Raw genomic sequence first — 21,623 nt, 5'->3', positions numbered from 1 at the left:
GTATAAGTTGTTGTAGTTGTAGGAGGAGGAGGAGGAGGAGTAGTAGGAGCAGTATGTGTGTTTAATATATATATATTTGTGTTGAATTAAATCAAGTAAGCTTACATTTTAATAGTAGTATAATATGCAACTCTTATTGTGAAAGCATTATTGTTCCTGCTGAACGTGAGTGAAGTTAGTGCAAGTGAATTTTATTGTATTCTCAGTTGGCTTGTTTGATCATTCCTTTTATTCTGACCTCCTGTATCTCCCGCTGTGTCCTGAATACATCCACAAAGGCTGATTGATCAGTCTCAGTTAGAATATATGGCTAAATTTTTTATAGCAGAATTACAGTGTGCTGTCAGGTTTTCGTTTGAAGGTTTCCTCTTGCGTGCAACATACTGTTTCTGCTTTTAACATCATAGTCATTGGTCATGAGCTTTTGTTGGATAACCAGTTATTTAAATATTTAGCTGCAGAAAAATGGGGAAAACACTATTTGCCGGCTTGATTTAAGAATAAGTTGTAAATATCTGATGGACTAGTAGTTCCTAGTTAGAGTCCCTGTGTCAGAAAGCATATAACCGCATAGTTTGATGTAGTGTTTTTAAAGTCCTACCTAGTCTGAATTAGCTTTTGAATTAGCCATTTCTGTGATGTCACAAAAACCAGTACATTTACATATACCTGCCTATAAGATTTTAGTCCAGCCTATTTCACACTGAAGTTATAAGGAGTGCTTCAGCCTGGACTGCTATTGAATCACAAAACTCCTGACAGTCATATGAGAGGTTATGTTCATATTTCATTATAAAAGGTACAGTAAGAAAAATAGCCTGTTTTAATCTAATAGTCATGCAAACATGAATAATGGCGTTCTTGGTACATCAAACCACACATTAAAACAAGTGGAGCTTGGAGGGGAAAAAGAAAAAGCAAAAGAAAGGATGTAAGAGTTTATAGCAAATATGATGGTTATGACATGTGGTTGTCATAATGTCGTTACTTTTTGGCTACATTAACCTTGTGACTCCAGTGGAAAAACAAAATAAGCAAACTTCACACAGCAAAAGTTCTTTTTCTGATCCACTACAGTTGAAATGTTGGGAAAATTTAGTACATTTGATTTGTTTATCGCTCTAAATACATTGTGAATGCTGAACTTCAGGCACATGTTGGTTGGTTTTGCTTTTAAGATGTAGAAATGGCTAAACGCTGAACGTTCGAACGCTTCCTGTAAAGTTTGCCTTTACCGGAACAACACTTTCATTATGTGAGTGCTTCAGCGTCTTCACTGCTGTTATGCATAAGCAGCCCATGTACACCCACCACCCAGCAAACCTCAGGTTAGCTTCCTCTTCACAGGAAGTGATTTCACAAAGAGGAAGTGTGAGCGTGGGACGTCATAATTAAGGCAATCTGATCGTTTCTCAAGAGAACACTGTGAGCTTCCTCCTGCAGTAGTAATAGCACTGTTTGTATCTCATTTTTATGTTAACCCCACCCTCATTTACACCAGGCCTTTTGCCTCTGGTGTGATGGTGTTCCAACACGTGTTGTTGATTTTCTAAGTGAAATAACACACACACACACACACACACACACACACACATATACATACATATATATATATATATATATATATCCAAAATGATAACACTACATGAGAAGGAAAAAAACTACATTTAATGTAAGTCTATGGAGCCAGACTTATTTCTACGTAATTTTTGGCCGTTTCTTTTGGTCCATTCATCCTGAACTTTACATACAATGTGAAGGCCAACAGGCATTTCTTTAGATTGTCAAAAACAGAAAAATGACAAAAAGGTCTTGTTCTGACAGCAGTGAGATGTATATGTAATATGTGTGTGTGTGTGTGTGTGTGTGTGTGTGTGTGTGTGTGTGTCTTGATAATGATAATAATAACTTGAGATCTCTAGAAACCAGCACTTGTTTTGCCATGATATGAATATCACAATATCTTGAGAAAACAAATGAAAATAACACACATCCATGGCAATAAAAAGTAATTGTGCATTAAAATTTGCAGAAGTGTGTTTTCTATAGGTTTGTTATTTTCACTTAGAAAATCACCAATAACAAATTTGACATGGGGTGTTCACACTTTTGCATACTTGCACAGTTGTTGAAGTGTGATAACATTAATGCTGAGCTGATCTGGAGTGAAACTCTGGCTGCAAGATTGTGCTCTGTTACAGTGAAGTGTAAACTCTTTTTGTGTGCTGTGCAACAGCTGCAGCTAAATAAAGCCAAGAGCTAATATCTACCTGTTATGTTCTTCCTGCACGATTTGGAGTTTGCCTGCAGTGAACAATACAGTAAAGCAAGCTCAGATCTACAACCCACACGTTAACTTTATCCCATCCAGCATGCTTTAAAGTGATGGTAAAATCAGATATTTCCTAGGCACTGATCTATGTATAAGGGCTGTACTGACATGCTTGCTTTCTGGTTAGATTGTTTTTTGGTTCAGAGGCCAAGATCTAAGCTATTGATTTTCTTACATCTCCAGTAGAGTTTGGTCAGCTCCTGCTGCCTCGTCCTCTAACAAAATAAACCCCAATGATTACAACCTTTAGAACGTATATGCACTGCAAGAGGTTGGTGTAGTGTAGTGGGTAACACCTCTGCCTTCTACACTATAGACTGGGGTTCAATCCCCACCTGGGTAAACACCCTACACTATACCAATAAGAATCCTTGGACAAGACTCCTAACACCGCGTTGGCCTACCTGTGTAAAATGATCAAATTGTAAGTCGCTCTGGACAAGAGCGTCAGCCAAATGCCATAAATGTAAATGTAAATGCAAGACAAAAGCATTTGCATACAGTACACTAAATCCAGTTAATTGGACTAAAGATGCTTCCTTTGTAAACATCATGCAGCTGAACAGTGAGTACTGACAAAATCCATGATATGCTTAGAAAAGCATTTATGATGTGATTTATCACAATACCAATATACATCCCCATGACCTTACCCATCTATCTACCTGTCTGTCTGTTCTATCTATACACATTTGTAAGACCTTAGTTTTCTTTTAATTGCGGTTTATTGGTTGCCAATTGTAAGCTGCCCCTTCATTTCTCTCTCTCTCTCTCTCTCTCGCTCGCTCTCACGCTCTCTCTCTCACACCTCCTGCTGTGTTACGTCCTCTCATGCCTTTCTGCTCTGTGCCAAACCCACAAATAGCAGCAGCACTGCACTTACTCTCTCTTTCACATTCCCTCAGAACCACCTCCCTCACGCTTTTCCAGTGCAGAGACACATCTGTGGATCTACTCTGTTGCTGCTGTTGAGTTCAAATGTATTTTGTCATAGCTAAAGGTTACATTATAAATTGATTTGTGTTCTAATGATTCAAAAATGTCTAAGCTGGTTCTTAGGGTGCTTCACCCAGTCCCATTCCAGCTCCTAGCACACCTACCATTGTAATCACTCTCACATGGGCAGGGTAATCAAGCTCACCTGTGCCAGATAATCACTCACACCTGAGCCAAGGGATTACCCTGAAGAAGGGTTAGATTACTTGATATTGTATAATCATTGATCGATTGAGTATAGAAAGAATCGTTAAATGCAGCACAGCAGTCCAGTTGCACTGCTTGTATCTTCTCTTGTCTGTGGTTTGTCCAATGCTGGAGTCTAATTTCTGACCGTTGCTGGTGTTTATCTGCGTGTTTCTGGCATTTGTGTTGTGACAAATTGACACCACATTTTTACTCACTGCTGTGTTGGGTGGACACCAGTGACCATGGAGACTGTATGCAAACTGCTGCTCTGCCTTACCTCAAGCAAACATTCTCCAACCGCTGGTTTAGCTAAACCAAAATGTCTTTATTCTTCAGCCAAAAATCAGAGTTACCCAGTTTTCCCTTCAAATGTAGTCAATCAGACAAAACAAAATTTGATGTCTGAAGTTTGCACTGGAGGTACAAGGTTCAAACCATGCAAGTGCATATTTTTAGTACTCGCTGATAGTCTGCCTTCCGCCTAATGACCACTGGGATAGGCTCCAGCACCCCCCTGCGATCCTCAGGGAGAAGCGGCTAAGGAAGTGTGTGTGTGTGTGTGTGTGTGTGTGTGTGTGTGTGTGAGAGAGAGTACGACACCATTCTGAATTACATATATAGAGTGAAGTAGCTGTTAGTGTAAATAAGTGCAGTTTACCTTAACAGTTAAATCATTAAAATCTAGCTGCTTTTAACTGAAATATACACTATAGTAGAGTGTTGCAACATCCTGTTTTACAAAGACAGTTTAAGGAATCACTGTATTACCATTTATATGTAGCTGTTATAGTCAGTCAAACAGAGCAGAATTGGCATGTACAGACTTTGGTAGCATATGTCAGCATTTTAGCCTCCATTTTGCTAGCCTATGTGTCTCCACTCATGTTGGGGAAGTGGCTGTGATTTGTGTTTGCAGTGTTTAAAAATGGGCTAAAATCTCAGTGCATTTCTGGTGGGAATGTTTTAAAGTGACCAATGGCTTTATGTCCGACCACCACTCTGAGCAGACCCTCTTTCACTCTTTCAGCTTTAGGCGATTGTTCATCAGCATGGTAGCATACACTAGGCTAGCTTCACACAATATCATTGGGTATCAGATGTTGGTATCAGTCTTTTGTTTTCTTCAATCTTTGTCTGTGTTGTGCAGACAAATCAATGTTTCGAATGTGACATAACTTATTCTATTCTATAAAAACAAATACAAACTTCTCCACATAGGTAAAGAAATGTCACCTGTATGCTGGACTCACCAGTGGCTCAGCAAACATATCTGTGGCTCCTTGAAAGAAAGGAACTGGGTTTACTTGAGGCAAGTGCCAGGTGATTATAGCCAAGGTTAACAAATCAGTGTTAAAGTATGATAGTAGCTGGACAACAAAGATGAAGAAAAAGTAAATAAAGGTCCACTTCTCCGTAGAAATATAATTGAACAGCTGTAGCTTATAAACTTATAGTCCATGTCAGCTCCAGTGCAGCCCGTCAATAAAGCAAAAGAAGGACATGGGAAATACTGAGATTCTTAAATCTGGTTTAAAATGTCAAAGATTTGACTTGTCATTCAAATTATGCTGAAATCATTCGTAATAAAAATAAATAAACAAATAAATGAGATGGAGATGCGAAACGGAAGCAATTTACCAAGACTTTGGACCTCACTGTGTGTGTAATAAATACATATGGGGGTGTGTGTATATACATGCTTTGATTTTAAGCATATATAAACGGTGACAGCTTCTGCACCATTTCTGCATTATTTAAATTACCCGCCGTTTCCTGTTTTTGAGTGCAGAGCGGAAATGAGCTTTCTGCATTCTCTTCAGACCAGCAGCAAACATTCTCACATGTAGAAAACGCATGTGTAGAACATAAAGAAAAGTCAGTGTGATTGTTTGTTTATTTATTTATCTACCCCCCCCCCCTCTTCCATTCCAGTCAAAATTCATTTTTATTCTTCAGAAAGTCACAGAGAACATTATTTGTCAAAGTGTGGGAAAGTGTACAAACATAAGTCAGATTAAATCTTCAGCTTGTTTTGATTGAACATACTGGGCCAACACTGGCAGGTTCTCTCTGAAAGCAAAAGTGAACTTTTACTTCTGTTTTCACTCGTCAGTCATCGAGCTGAGGGTGGATCCTGTCTGAGGTGCTTCTTAATCACTTTTGCCCTCCAGGTGTTCTCAAATGTGTTCCGGCAAAGATCTCACTCCATTATAACATGCATAGACATCGCCATATTCTGAGTTAAGGACCTGGGGTTTTCTGTACAGCTGGATTTTATATTTTAGTAAGCCTGAATCAAGCTTCTCCGATAGAAGTCCTTCCTATTGGATAGGTTTCACTTAGAGCTTAAACTCAGAAAAAAGAAAGAAAGAAGTCTTGCCTTGTGCAATGAACTTGATAATCCTCCATTTAACTTCCACTTCATTTGATTCTGGGATTTGATCATTTGGAAGCTTTTAGAGCTGCTAGAGCCACTTTTGGTTTGTCTGCTTTTGCTTTGTTTGGTGTTTGTTGTCTGATAGTAGTGTCAGCATCGCTTTAAACAAGGGGTGGGCAATATAGTTGTTATTGTGACAGATTTTGTAATGAACCTTACAGTTAATTGCTCATTGTTTTTTAAGTACTGACAATATTAAAATGGCATAGAAGGTTTACACAATGAGAAACATCTGTTTGGCTGGCGTTTTTGCTGTTGTATGGCATTTAGAAGAAGCTGGGTTCATTAATCAGATATACTGAGATAGTTGGCTAGTTCGGTTCATCTGATCAGACAATGAAATGATGTAAATTAATATAAATGTAGTATAAAACATTAAAGTAACTCACAGTGTTGTCAGTCCTGAATGTGTTTGTCTTTCAAAGTTATTTCACTTTTGATGGAATTTGAACTTACTAAGCCTGTTTTCACAACTACTTAGTTTCCTAAAGTCCCAAACTTTGTGATTTTGTAGCATTTGTTTTATTCATTTGGTTTTGTTCGGTTGAAGTTGCAGTGGCTGAAGCACACGAAACGTGTTGGTGTTCTTTGATTGTTCAGGAATATGACGATAATACAAGGCAGGGCCATTGTTACTGCAGTGTTTGCTTCTTTTAGAGGCTGAAATAGGTCAACTATATATAATATATAATTAACTATATACATAATAAGAGGTGTAACCTCACCTGTGACGGTCCCTGAAAATAGACACGCCTAATGTCTTGGTGGATCACAATTGAAGTAGTGAAAGTAATGATCTTATGGTCTTAATTCCCGGTCATTGTAAATGTAACCAACCCGGTTTTTGCTCATTTGGTATTACTCTATATAACAATATAGGAGTCTGTGAAGAGTTAAGTGTTAAAACAGGGTGATTATGCAGCCAGTACCGCACTAATGCTCTGCTAGAAGAAGAGGAAAGAAGGCTCTGATGTTCAGTTCTTTGTTTAGTGTGGATCATTGTAAAAAGGTGTTCCCACCTTAATTTTACTGTCAAAACCAGCAGCAGTAAAACTAGCATATCGATCAGGTTCATTCTGGCTGTAAAACTTTTTTCTTGGTAAGCTCGCTAGTAGAGGCTAGTCCAGCCATGTTCTTGACAGTAATATTTTAACCTGCTGTTGACCTTTAACTGCCAGGTGGTCAGATGGGTCCACAGCTCTTCATACACGTGATGTCAGCATGTGTGTTTTAGCTGACCTGAAACTGTGAGTTACACACTCTGTAGATCACCTGGAAACACACACAGCCTGTTTAAGACTGTCTTTTATCAGTATTTTGATGAGAGAAATGGAGCTGTTAGCAGTATATGAGCCTCTGTATGTACAGTTCTGATACTGATATGCTCTTAATAGGAATAAGCTTTAAAACTGCTGCAACTGTCAAATATTAAATTTTTTGGAGTACTCCATAGGTAGTTATCTAAACTAAGTATTTTATAAGAAAAGCTTGTTGGGTTTGACTTTGGATTTCATACATATTATTATTTACTGTTATCATTAAAGTTTTATTTATTATTATTATTGTTGTTATTGTTATCACAGTTATCACAAGGTAATAAAAAAAATCAAAACAGTTATTTTATATCAGGTAGCATAAAAATTTGTGCTTGGGGATCCTGCCCAATCTGGCGACCCAGGCCAGGTTGCTAAGACTGATGGGAGTAGAGATAATGTTGCATAATCAGTGACTGTAGCATCTAAATTGGTGTTAAAGAAACCTGTAGCTTTATTTGTGTTATGTATTTATTTACATCTTTTTATTCAGTTATTTTTCATTTCTAGTCTCACCATTAATTTATTCATTTTCAGTGTCTCAGGGGGGAAGAGCAGCTTCCATTTTTTTCCAGGAGACTTATTTCTCTAAGAAATCTGCAGGGATATTTTTGCCACACCAACAAAGTTCAGTCTTAGAAGTTGGTTGCATTTTCTGCTTCTCACTATTCAAATAAGATTTTCTAGGGCATCTTGACAGATACACATCCTTTCAGACTGGTAGTGTTGTTGTCTTCTCACAGTGGAAGGACAGACAAACACCTGTGGATGATTTCAGATCTGAATCAAGAAAAAGTGCTGTTTAGCTGATGAGCACGGTTTTGTTGGTCTTGCATGGTTGTTGGGAGTCTCGTTTTCTCTGTAGCTTTTAATCATTTTTGAACCCAGTGTTGGAAACTCCTGTTTTCTCACTTTAACTTTCTCCCTTTCTTAAGAGATTATATCTAATCTCAGAAATATCTTACGGGTTTGTTGTAATGGCTTTGTAGTTTAAACACCTTCTTTGTCTTAAATTCAGTTGTTGTAGGATTTCCAGTAGAGTTTTATTTGGATGTGCATTGCAGTGGAATTTCTTTGTGCTATTTTCAGATGTGCGAGTAGTTCTAAAGAAATTCTCCTTAACTGTTCTCTGATTGTAATTGAACTGTTGCACTGTTTGGCTTCGCTTTGTGGCAGCGTCTTGTTTGGTGTGTTTGTGCTATAATGAGCACCAGCACTCTTGTATTTTTGTAGGTGGGACCTGGATAGGCTTGTTGGGTTGCTGCAAATTTTGAGCACTAATAAGAATAATGAGGATGTGTAAGCTGATCACTCCCTTTGATCAGGTTTAGGTTACAATTGTAAAGCTGGGGGTTGCAGAAAAGGGGGCCAGTGCACTGAGATGTTTAGACACGTGTGAAGTGAAGGTGTTAGTCACTGCAGCAGGGAGCAGCTGTGTCAGCTCTGTGTCAACAAGACCTGCTCAGTTTTCATCACTCAAGCGGACTTAGAGGGGTACATGTGTCTTCAGAGCACTTGTGCCACAGCATTACATTCCAGTGTCAGTCATATTGCTGTTTAGAGGCCTCATTCTGATCAAAGAACTGAACCCTCCACTTCTAGCACTGAACTATTCATCTATATAATATGATATATAATATGATAATATATCATATGAACTATTCATTATATAATAATAATAATAATATTAGTAGTAGTAGTAGTTTTTGATTTTTATTCTTTTGTACACTGTGGATAGATTTAGCAGTAGATGAGTTTAGGTGCTTTGTTGATGCTGTAGTGTTATTGTTAGTATTTTTTCGTTGTGGATCTGTGCTGTCTAATATTGATCTTTAACAATCTAACTGTGGCCTTGTTGTTCGTGAACTATTAATCTGATAGTAACAGTTCTTGTTTGATGCCACTCTGACTTCCTGTTAAACAGTTTCCTGTCTGAGAGCTCTCCGCCTCTTTGGTGTGATCTGTTGTGCGTGGGATGTGTTACCGGCGAGAGAGAAGAGTGACACTGACCAAAGAGTGAAGAGCGAAGAGTGACTCACCCAAACTCGCCACACTACACTGTTTTTCACCAAATTTCATTAATTGCATGACTGAATTAAGAGAATCAAACACTGACTTCCAAAAATATTTTACCAACACATGATCTGTTTCTTTTTTCCAAGTATCTTTGTCTCTTATAATTAAACAGGCTGTTTTTGTTACTGTGCCTTTAAACTGAAGCAGCAAAACCAGCCCGTTTTGAATTGTGCTTTTGTGATGCCACTAAAACCAACACCAGGGGTGTTGCAGCCCAGACTGCTTTTTAATGAGGTAGAGCAACTCAAAAAAGTGGTCATTTGCAGATATGAGTCTTAAGGCAGCAGCCTCTTCGTATGAGATAAAGAGTTGGGCCCTTTAAGACTTTAAAATATGGAAATGAGTTCTTTTCTTATTGGCTTTGCCTCATTTAAAAGGACTCAGTCCTTGCAACTTTAGTCAGTGAGTTGAGCTAAACTGCTGAAGACTGAAAAGGTGGATATATGTGCAACCCCAATTCCAATAAAGTTGGGACGTTGTGTAAAGCATAACGTAAAAACAGAATACGATGACGTGCAAATCCTTTTCAACCTATATTCAATTGAGTACACTACAAATACAAGATATTTAATATTCAAACGGATAAACTTTATTGTTTTTTGCAAATGTTCACTCATTTTGAATTTGATGCCTGCAACACGTTCCAAAGAAGTTGGGACAGGGGCATGTTTACCACTGTGTTACATCACCTTTCCTTTTTACAACACTCAATAAACATTTGGACACTAGTTGTTGAAGCTTTGTAGGTGGAATTCTTTCCCATTCTTGCTTGATGTACAACTTCAGTTGCTCAACAGTCCGGGGTCTTCGTTGTCGTATTTTGCACTTCATAATGCGCCACGCGTTTTCAATGGGAGACAGGTCTAGACTACAGGCAGGCCAGTCTAGTACCTGTACTCTTTTACTATGAAGCCATGCTGTTGTAACACGGCATTGGCATTGTAACATTGGCATTGTCTTGCTGAAATAAGCAGGGACATCCCTGAAAAAGACGTTGTTTGGATGGCAGCATATGTAAAACCTATATGTACCTTTTAGCATTAATGGTGCCTTCACAGATGTGCAAGTTACCCATGCGCACTAACACTAATGCGCACCCCCATACCATCAGAGATGCTGGCTTTTGAACTTTATGCTGATAACAATCCGGACAGTCCTTTTCCTTTCAGGGATCCTCCCTTCATACCCAATCATGACACTCACCTGTTTCCAATTAACCTGTTCACCTGTGGAATGTTCCAAACAGGTGTTTATTGAGCATTCCTCAACTTTCCCAGTCTTTTGTTGCCCCTGTCCCAACATCTTTGGAACGTGTTGCAGGCATCAAATTCAAAATAATTTAATATATGCAAAAAATAATAGTTTATCTATTTGAACATTAAATATCTTGTCTTTGTAGGATTTGCAAATCATCGTATTCTGTTTTTATTTGTTTTACACAACGTCCCAAGTTCATTGGAATTGGGGTTGTAATTGAATTTTTGTGACGTCACAAAACGGTGAATTCAAAATGAGCTACAAGAACTGGGAATTGATCTGTTGAATATTGAATATAGGCCCTTTAATAGGCCGTTTGCGAAATAGTGTAATAACCAGTGTGCAGAATTTCAGGCTTCAGTCTTCATTAGTTTTTGAGATAGAGGGGGTCTAATAGGTGGGTGAAGTTAGTTTTTGCCTTCAGTGATTTCACATGGATTGAGCCTCATTTGTTCTGAATAATGAAGCAGGCTTTGCTGTGGTGTTTGTAATGTCCTGCAGCGCTTCTGTAGCTGGGGTGTGATCCACCACGCCTCCTCTCAGCCTCGCCAGGAATGAATGAGCTCTGCAGTTTAACCCTTATTATTGTTCAATTACTAACAGCACTGCACACATGACAATAATTCACAGCAGACCACACTGATTTTTTTTCTTCCATTTAAACCTGGAAATAAACAGCAGAAAGGTTTAGAACTTTGAAACATTTATAAAAACAGTATGACTGAAGCTAAAATTAAGAAATAATGAATAATGAAATAATGAATAATGAAACTGACCATGTTAAAGCCTTTATGCTCAAAGGTCAGGCCTTACACTGAAACAAGTTCAGACTACTCATGTGGATGTTGGCCTAGTCCATACCTGCTTGAGTGCACACCGTCATTAAAGCAAAGCAGGGGGACATGCTGTATCACATAGTAAGATTCTGAGATTCATTTAAACAGTCAAAAACTCACTTTTCACTCATTGTACTCATAATGTAATTTGTAATGCAACAAAATTGAATTTAATTAGAAATGAATGCAAAAAAGAAACATTATCACCAGTGGCATCAGACTTTTGAACCCACCTGAGTGTTGGATTTTTGGCTTTATGCATTTAGTAGCTCATATCTCCATCATTCATTGAGTGATTAAGTCCATTGTTATCTTTCAATCCAGTGATTAAAAGAAAGACCTTTTGTTTGAGTCCAGTGTTCAAAGATAAAATACAGTCAGCACAGCACTGACCAAATCTCTTTATTTCTGTTCTCTTATGGTACTGCATGCATACATAAATACATTCATGTATATTTGTGTGTTGTGGAGGAAACCTGAACCATTTTTTCTCCTACACAAGGGCCACCAAAAGAAAGTTTGACAGCCACGAAAAACATTTTGTTCTAGAGGTTTTTTTTTTTTTTTTTTTACAGGATCACTCCCTGCATACATTGAAACACAACACAATAACAGACATTTATATAATCAATTACAACATAGTACACTATTATTATTATTATTATTATTACTATTATTTATTTATTTATTTATTTATTAAGTTCAGTACAATAAATTGTATGTACTTTTATTTGCCATGCACCTTCAATGTCTTTTAGACCTAAACGTTCCGGTATATTCTTTTTTATATATATATATATATATATATATATATATATATATATATATATATATATATATATATATATATATATATATATAGGTTGGAACAAAACCTCGCATCTTCAAAATAGTAACTTTTACAGGAAAAGGAAAAATACTTCACTCTTAATGAACCAGAATTTTTTCCAAGTCATTTTGGGCGGTTTCTTTTGGTTCTTTCATCATTACATTTTTATACAACGTTAAGGACAACAGGTGTTTTCAAATTATGGTAAAAACTGAAAAACCACAATTTTTTTTTGCCGGCAGCAGCAATATACATGATTTGAATGCATATTATTTTGGGCAGTAATACTGAAATTTGCCTGATTATTTGACCGTATAATTGCATTTCATTGTAGTGATGCTGAACTTAAATGCAGTTTTGGAGATTAAAATACTTCTGTAGTACAAACCAAATTGCATCAAAAATACAGAACATATTAGATAAACATAAACACTGTTGTTCATTACCAGATTTCAAGTAGTCATTCTTATGAGCATCACTGAGCTAGTAGGTGTGCTTGTTCTAAAATCTAGACTGATTGGTTGTCTAAATTAGATTCCATATGTTTGTTATTGATATCAGCGCTTATTGACTAGCATTTAAACTGCCGAGGTCAGTAAATAAACCCACTTAAAGCACCTCAGACTCATTTAGTTTAAGCAATGCCCACTTTCAGTGTGTAATTTAAAAGAAAGTATGGAAGAAAATGTTTTTCAGGAATGCGTATTAAGGTCGGTGTTTCTGTACTGCAGCTTAAACCGAAATATCAATGCTAATGTGATTTCTTCTCTCTTTCTCAGTTCCTCGTTTTACGTGAGGGACAGTGGGAGACCCCTCCACTTCCAGCCGTCTGTGCTGGACTTTGGGACACAGTAAGTGACCGCTAACTACAACTGACCTGTCCAGGGTTTTGTCAGATGTCTTTGCTACACAGTTTGGATCTTTACATCGACCCCAGTGTCAGTGTTGGGAGAGGAGGCTTAGCCACTGTTAGCTTATTGCTAATGCAAAACGGATGATCTAGCAATGTGCTAGTAGAAAACTTTTAATGATATGTATAGTATGCTTTTGATGATTAGTTTAATAAAGCACAGGATCAATACTTCTTTCTGGTGCTATATATAAGGAATTAGTCATTTGTTTGATGTTTTGTTTTGTATTTATGCTGGAGTTGACATCAACTCTTGTAGTGCTGTGTGATAGTGATACACAATGAGCATCATAATGTGAACAATTTTTAAATTACATTTAATTCTTACACACAAAATATTACTTTCAGGGCATATGTTTAACATTTAAAGCGTGTTTTTAACGATGATATTTAAAAAAAATCATGGTTTGAAAGGGATTTAAAAGTTAGATAATAATCATGTTTAAATAATAAATAAATAAAATTTCAAACACCAAAAAACAACCCAGAAAATTATCCTTCTTCCACCAAACACTATTGTTGTTAGTATATGTCCTGGTAGGTTCTGAACACGTATTTTCAGAAGAGGGAAGAACACAGGGTGACATACAAGAGTGGAGGGAGGTGCACACAGGTGGATTATATCCTTAGCAGGAGATGCCACCTAAAGGAGATTGGAGATTGTAAAGTGGTACCAGGGGAAAGTGTAGCAAGGCAGCATAGGGTGGTTGTCTGTAGAATGAGATTAGAAACAAAGAAGAGGAAGAGAGTGAAGACAGAACCAAAGATTAGATGGTGGAAGCTGAAGGAGGAGGATGGTTGCAGGCAGTTCAGGGAAAAATTGCAACAGGCCTTTGGTGGCAGTGAGGAGCTACCTGAGGACTGGGAAACTACAGCTAAGGTGGTGAGAGAAACTGGCAAAAATGTGTTGGGTGTTTCGTCTGGTCAGAGGAAAGAAGACAAGGAAAGTTGGTGGTGGAATGAGGAAGTCCAGGAGAGTATTCAGAAGAAGGCGGCAGCTAAGAAAAAGTGGGATAACCAGAGAGATGAAGGAAGTAGGCAGGAGTACTGTGAGGCTAGTCGCATAGCGAAAAGAATGGTGGCAAAGGCGAAGGCTCAGGCCTATGATGAGCTGTATGAGAGGCTGGACAGTAAAGAAGGAGTAAAGGACTTGTATCGTTTGGCTAAACAGAGAGATAGAGCTGGAAAGGATGTGCAGCAGGTTAGGCTGATAAAGGATAGAGAGGGAAATGTACTAGTGAGTGAACAGAGAGTGTTGAGTAGATGGAAGGAGTACTTTGAAGAACTAATGAATGAGGAAAACGGGAGAGAGAGAGGATCAGGAATTGCAGAGAATTAGTAAGATGGAAGTGGAGTGAGTGGAGAAGCAGTGTATTGGTCCCCATTTTTAAGAACAAGGGTGATGTGCAGAGCTGCAGTAACTACAGAGGTATAAAGTTGATGAGCCACACCATGAAGGTATGGGAAAGAGTTGTTGAAGCAAGGCTAAGGCGAGAGGTTCAGATCAGTGAGCAGCAGTTTGGTTTCCTGCCCAGAAAGAGTACAACAGATGCAATTTTTGCATTGAGAGTGTTGGTAGAGAAGGTCAGAAGGAGCTACATTGTGTCTTTGTGGATCTAGAGAAGGCATATGATAGGGTGCCAAGAGAGGAACTGTGGTACTGTATGAGGAAGTCAGGTGTAGCTGAAAAGTATGTTAGGGTGGTGCAGGACATGTATGAGGATAGTGAGACAGTGGTGAGGTGTGCAGTTGGAGTGACAATTGGTTTCAAGGTGAGGGTAGGGTTACATCAGGGATCAGCTTTGAGCCCCTTCTTGTTTGCAATGGTGATGGAAAGGTTGACAGATGAGGTCAGGCAGGAGGCTCCATGGACCATGATGTTTGCAGATGACATTGTAATCTGTGGTGAGAGAATTTGGAGAGGTGGAGGTTTGCACTGGAGAGGAGAGGAATGAAGGTCAATAGAGACAAGACGGAATATATGTGTGTGAATGAGAGGGAGGCAGGTGGAAAGGTGAAGATGCAAGGAGTAGAGGTGGCAAAGGTGGATGACTTCAAATATCTTGGGTCAACCATCCAGAGCAATGGACAGTGTAGAAAAGAGGTGAAGAAGAGGGTTCAGGCAGGATGGAGTGGGTGGAGACGGGTGTCAGGGCTGATGTGTGACAGAAGGATAGCAGCAAGAGTGAAAGGGAAGGTTTACAAGACAGTAGTGCGTCCTGCTATGATGTATGGTTTGGAGACTGTGGCTCTGTCTAAAAGACAGGAGGCTGAGCTGGAGGTGATGGAGATGAAGATGCTGAGATTTTCTTTGGGAGTGACAAGGATGGACAAGATTAGAAATGAGCAGATCAGAGGGACAGCAGTTTGGTGGAGCAGTTTGGACATAAAGCCAGAGAGGCCAGGTTGAGATGGTTTGGACATGTGTTGAGGAGGAATAGTGGATGTATTGGTCAAAGAATGTTGGAGATGGAGCTGCTGGGTAGAAGGAGAAGAGGTAGACCTCAGAGATGGTTTATGGATAGAGGAGGCAGTAGATAGGGCAAGATGGAGGCAGATGATCCGCTGTGACGACCCCTAAGGGGAGCAGCCGAAAGAATGTTCTGGTAGGTAGTGTTTTCTGACCTCCACCAAACGTACATTTTTGTTCTTCTGTCTCTCTGTAGCTCTGTCAGAACAATGAAAACAAGAGGAGCTTTAATGTTACCCAGAGTCAAATAAAAATATCCCTTCTATCACATTTTCTCACCCTGTTGAATGTTCCTTCCTTCGTGAAAGGCCACATAATCCTCCTGCAGTCCTCACTGCTTGATATTTGCCAGGAAACTACAGATTGTGGTAGCGAGGGGTCTGTTCTGCAGTAGTAATGCAGTGAAACTGCAATGAGACTTGAGGAGCACACACACACCAGAGCTGATGGAGATGACCAAATATGGCCCTGCCTCCTCTTCTCCGAGCTTATGGGGAAGGGTCAGTGAAGGGGCAGCGTAAAGTTTTCCTTTGGGATCCAAAAACATCCAGAATGGCCTTCTCACTCTGCTGGGGTCAGATGCAATATGATTCAGCGCTTTTGCAGTGTAGTGCAATTCGATACAGTTTATTTCAACATATGATTCAGTACGATACGAGGCGATGCGAAAGAATCCAGTGCCGTGGAGTTCAGTATGATACAGAAAGTTTGTTTGTTTCTTTGGTTCTTCTTAAGCAGACAGGAAATCATAATTGAAGAAAATGCCATTTTTACTTCCTGTATTTGTTTCTCTAGCACTGCAGCTCGGTAAGCATCTCATGTATGTTGTTTCTTTTTGACTTCTAAAAACCACTTGGCCCTTTGTATTGCAAAGAAAAAGGCTCTGACAAAAAATAAAATAAAACCCGGCCTGGACCTTGCCTTATGCTAACCATACACTAGAAGACTTTGTAAAGACTTGTCTTCTCACACCTAAAGACCAGTGCCATGGTTTTTAGTCACAGACTATGACTTTGCAAAGACTAGGAGTCTTGCAGTGTCGCTATTTACAAGACTGCAACTAGATTTTTGCTATTATTCCCCATCATGTACCTGTACCCAGTTCACAGTAGAGCTGTATACTCTGTCAAATTTAAAATGTAACTGCACATTTTACAGGGTAATTAAGAAGATTCTGGATGCTGATCTGTCAAAGATTTACACATCAGCAAAACTTGCAGTGATTCAGCATTGCTGATTGGATATTATGAACTAAACCATAAAAAACAATGTAACAGGAAGCAAAAAAGGAAAAAAAGGATGATTCTTCAGTATTTCTGTTCTCAACATCCTCTGTGCGTTTCATTACATCACTGTTATGCTCAATGAACCTTAAATATTAAAGCAGTCAGTTTACATTTTAAATTAATGATTGTTGTATTGAAGTGGAGCAGATTTGCCATTTTTACAGATTTCAGGCACTCGTACATTTTCTCTCTCTCTCTCTCTCTCTCTCTCTCTCTCTCTCTCTCTCTCTCTCTTTCTTTCTTTCTTTCTTTCTTTCTTTCTTTCTTTCTCTCTCTCTCTCTCTCTCTCTCTCTCTCTCTCTACCACGCTGTGCGCATGTGCTCACCCGCAAGCACTCACGCACGCCCTTGACTCGTCACTATTTGCATGAGCCAAGACTTACTACTTACGATAATAGTAAACATGGTTGTTTTGTCGTAGCGTCAAGACGAGATAAAGACTTAAGACCGCCGCCATCTTGACCACCTCACACTAAATGATGGAGTTGACACGAGCACGACGCGACTCTAGCAAGACCCTTGTGATTTTATTCTGACATTGGATATTTGTCTGCGACAGTGAAATCGCCTGAAAAATCATTTGATGTAAGGCCGGTGTTAGACAAGTTTAACAGTTAAACAGTTAAAGGATGTCGTAACTACTGCCAGCAGACGGATGTGCTGTACACTTTCAGCCGGTAGGCTAACTCAGTGGTGCGCAGATAGCAGATGTGCTGTATTTAAGTTAGTTGAGAGAAGCAGTTTAGAGAGGAAGAATCTATATATAATCTATATATAATTAAATATAAAGAAATTGGATTTTACTGATGCAGAGGTTTAAAAAAAAAGATGCATAGAGATTTCAATCCAAAATTTTTCTGGGGTGTCCCTTCACATTTAAATAAGAGCCATTTTTAACAACCAAAGTATTTTTGTTGTGCAGAATAATAAAGAAGAAAAGTGGACGGCGTATACATAAACCTGTGCTAGCATTTCTTTGTAACAGTAGCACCAGTTAACAGTGCTAGATATCGTTTCATTATTCACAAGTTTTCTGTTTGACTTTTCTGTTCTACCTAAAGTGGAGCAGTAGTTACTTTCTGCTTTGCTCAGACAGCTAAATGTAACTGCTGCACCATTTATGGTGGAACTGGAAATTTATAAAAGAAACCAACTTCAGTGTTGTCAAAGTTTCACATACTTGTGTTGGAAACACAGACTGCTGGTATTTGGAAAGTATTGCAGTCATTCATTCTTCAGTACCATTTGGTCCATGGTTTGCTGTGGTCACAACATAGATCTGTACGTAAAATGCAAATTGAAAATAATAAATGCCTCTGGAGTTTGTGAGTCTGGCATGATTTAACCATTTATTGTGGTTATTTTCCACACAGTTACCCAAATAAAAGGACTGCAGCTTGGTGTTTCAAGCTGTATATTAGCAGTGTGTCATGGTGGTGCACAGACAGGCAGAAGGAAGCTTGCGAACACAGCACTGGTCCAAATTCGGTTCTGTTATGAAGCTTTTGGAACTGAGCATGTGCAGTGTTTTCCATCTCTAGCTTAATCAACACAGACAGAGAGACCTAGAGAAACATAGAGAGAGAGAGAGAGAGAAAACAAACAGAGCCTCATTTCTTCTCTCTGCTAATTTCATCATCCCTCCCATTCCTCAGCCACATGCTCCTGCCTGTTTACCAGCCTGCAGAACGTGCACACATGCCCTCACAAATCTAGAACTCTGGGTGGAACCGTGGGTCTGTGATTTTGTTAGGCACGCTGGAGCTTTTCTAATTGTCTCTCAGGCTTCGACTGTGTGTCGTTGCGGATGCAGCTCATTGTCATGGCGCTACCTGAACCTCTTACTCTGACCTTTCTAATTCTGATGTCACGATAGCTAATTCTGTTGTAAACGGCTTTGCTTCCCGAAAAGTGACTTTCTTCAGTCAAACGCTTTACAAGATGTTGTCGAGTTTTGACGTATCCCCAAGAAAAGTTGTATTTGACATGCTTCTGTCTCTAAATGGAGTTATGACAGAACTGAAGTTTGAGGAAAGACCACGCCTAAACTCCTCCTACTTAATTATAGCTTTCTATAAATACCAGTGCTAGTCCTTCACTCCTCCTACTAGTGACGAATTTCGCAAAATTCATCTTTATCATATGTTGGCCTTTCTTGAGTTCCCCACACCTGCTGATATAGTGTTTATTGTTACTATTATTATTTTGTTTTCTTCTCATTAGTACCATTATGCAAGAGAGGATGTTTTTCATTGTTTCATTGTTGTTTTAAAAGGTATGTGAGGAATATCTGTAATGACATTGTGTATGCATGAATGTGTTTTTTTTTTTTTTTTCCCCAGAAAAAAGTTTCCAGTTGTGATTGTGGCATTATAATTACAATGCTTGGTATTGGTAATTGTGACATACAGTGTTTGATGTTGTTTGAGACATCACAAGGACAAAGTTTGCTGTTGTTGATTGTGATATCAAAATTTGAATGTTTCCTACAGTTGGCTGTGACCTCACAAATGGACTTTTGGATATCATTGTGATTGTTAATTGTGGCATCAGGTGATGTTTATTGTTGATTGTAACATCATAATTAGAATGATATTCATTGTGACATCGTAATTGGAATCCTTATAGTTAAGCTAATTGTAAAATCATAAACACAGTTAAAGGCCAAAGCTGCTCAGAAAAGCTTAAGGAAAAAAATTAGCAAGTCAGAAACTGGTGATTTTTTTTTTTTTTTTTTTTTATAGGCTATTTTTATAGCTCATTGTCATTTTTCACAGTTTGATTTATTGAAATGTGTTTGTTTTTCCTGTGAAGTACAGTGGGCTACCTGTTCAAGCCTTTGTTGATTTCTGGACCCTTTATGCTAAACAGCTTAGATTTTTAAAATAAGATTTGACATTTCTTTACACTTTGACAGCTGATCTCATGCTAACATCTTTCCGGGTTGAACGTGCAGAAGCTGCAGTCTCGTGAAGGATGTTTTGAAGCTCTTTGTACTTTTATTCTTGTTACTGCAGCTCTCTTGGGGCCGCCCCAAGCATTAGCATCAGGCCCTTTTTAGCATCCCCACACCTCTGCAGCTTTGATGCTGCCCTTTGACCACACATGAGCATCAGAATGCCTCTAAAAGTCAAACACTGTAGCAGAAGCTCAGGCCCGGGCTTTTTATAGAAGCCTGGGCTTTTTCTCCTCTCCCCTGTGAAATATTTTAGCTTTCATCTCTTCAGGAGCAGCTGATCACACTGTGGCAGTGCAGCTTGGTCTGAAATATATACTGTGCTCAGTCACTTAAAGGGTCCAGTGTACTTTCATACAGTGACACTCAAAAAGTACCGACAATGAAGTTTGATTGGATATTTTGAAGCACGCACATGTTGTATTTGCTCACACAAACTTAAAAATGACTTGATCATTGATCAGAATTTGCCTTCCTTGATGAAGTGATCACTGATCTGATGTAAACTGATAACTGTTGTATACATTTTAATACCATGTAGTGTTCTTATGTACTTTGGATAAAGTTTTTTTTTTTAATTTTTTTTTTTTTTATAACTTTCAATAAATGGCATAAAGATGGATCATTCTTTATTGAAATCACATGTTAAAAAAGTTAGTTTTAACAAAAAAAAAAAGTCAGACCTGCAGTTTTTAGATAGCCTACAAGTTTTAAGTGGGGATCCAACGGGTCGTCCGGCACAATGCCAAGCGATCATGCCCAGGGCCAGAAAACGTGGATATGCTGGCGTTCTTGGCCACATAAAACAGGCTTTACATTAATTTGTAGAAAATAATCTCAAATTGGATCACAGTCACAATATTGGTCCAAATAAGCAAAATTAGGTATTTTTCCTTAAATCATTCAGCTTTACTTTATAAGGCTCTGCATTTTGTTTGGCCTTCACTAGAATTCTGATTTAATGTCAGAACGTCAAATAATCAGTTGTTTGTTTTGACATCCTTGTGAAAGTTTGTCCACATGAAAACAGCATTTTTGGTCACTGAAAATGTTTTTTGAAAATGTTTTCCAGGGTGGAGATTTTTGGAAACGCTGTTTTCTTTGTTTGTACATAGACAAGCTTTTTGTCACTTTTCTATCAGTGTTCCTCTGTATGAACTCTGCTGAGCTGAGGTTGATGGTGCTGAGGGCATGAAGGGGAGACTGTTCCACATGCTGTGTATTTATTTTCTGTGTGTGTGTGTGTGTGTGTGTGTGTGTGTGTGTAGGCCCGTTGGACTCCCACGAGCTGAAACTGTCCACATTCACAACCCCAGCTCAGAGCTGCCCGTCACCCTGCAGTCCATCTACACATCCAGCTCTTACTTTCACATGCCTTCCTTCCATAGACGAGTGAGTAAACTTCTTGCTTCTCTTTTTTCCTGTGACCTTCCTCTTTTTAACTTTCTTTCTACCCCCACTCTTTCTTTTTCTGTTCAATTCTTTCATAATTCATTTCATTTGTTCTTTTTCCTTTCTCTTTTGCTCTTTTGTCTTTCACTTTCTTTTTTCCTCTCTCTTTCTTCCGCTGTCCCCTTCTTTTGTTTCTATCCCCACTTTTTTGATTGATTTATTTAATCTTTTGTTCTTTGGTCTAACTCATATACAGGCAGTTCGTGTGCTCTGTGTTAATAGTTTTTTTGGTTTTTTTTTTTCCTCCGATTTATTTTTATCTCTTTGCCTCTCTTCTTTTCTTT

At 38.6% G+C, this 21,623-nt stretch overlaps 1 protein-coding gene across 3 annotated transcripts in view; it reads left to right on the top strand.

Moving 5' to 3' along the window:
* tmem131l (transmembrane 131 like) overlaps nucleotides 1-21,623 on the top strand; it is a 69,214-nt gene that overhangs the window by 20,640 nt on the left and 26,951 nt on the right. For all 3 annotated transcript variants that reach the window (XM_017713538.2, XM_017713539.2, XM_037532877.1), the window contains exons 4-5: nucleotides 13,045-13,116; nucleotides 21,156-21,279. In XM_017713538.2, coding sequence (XP_017569027.2) covers nucleotides 13,045-13,116; nucleotides 21,156-21,279 — 196 coding nt within the window. The remainder of the gene's footprint in view (nucleotides 1-13,044; nucleotides 13,117-21,155; nucleotides 21,280-21,623) is intronic.

Source organism: Pygocentrus nattereri, chromosome 22, assembly GCF_015220715.1.
Source record: "Pygocentrus nattereri isolate fPygNat1 chromosome 22, fPygNat1.pri, whole genome shotgun sequence".
NCBI classification, from domain to species: domain Eukaryota; kingdom Metazoa; phylum Chordata; class Actinopteri; order Characiformes; family Serrasalmidae; genus Pygocentrus; species Pygocentrus nattereri.
The sequence above is the reverse complement of the archived record's forward strand: the minus strand, read 5'-3'. Positions and strand labels throughout refer to the sequence as shown.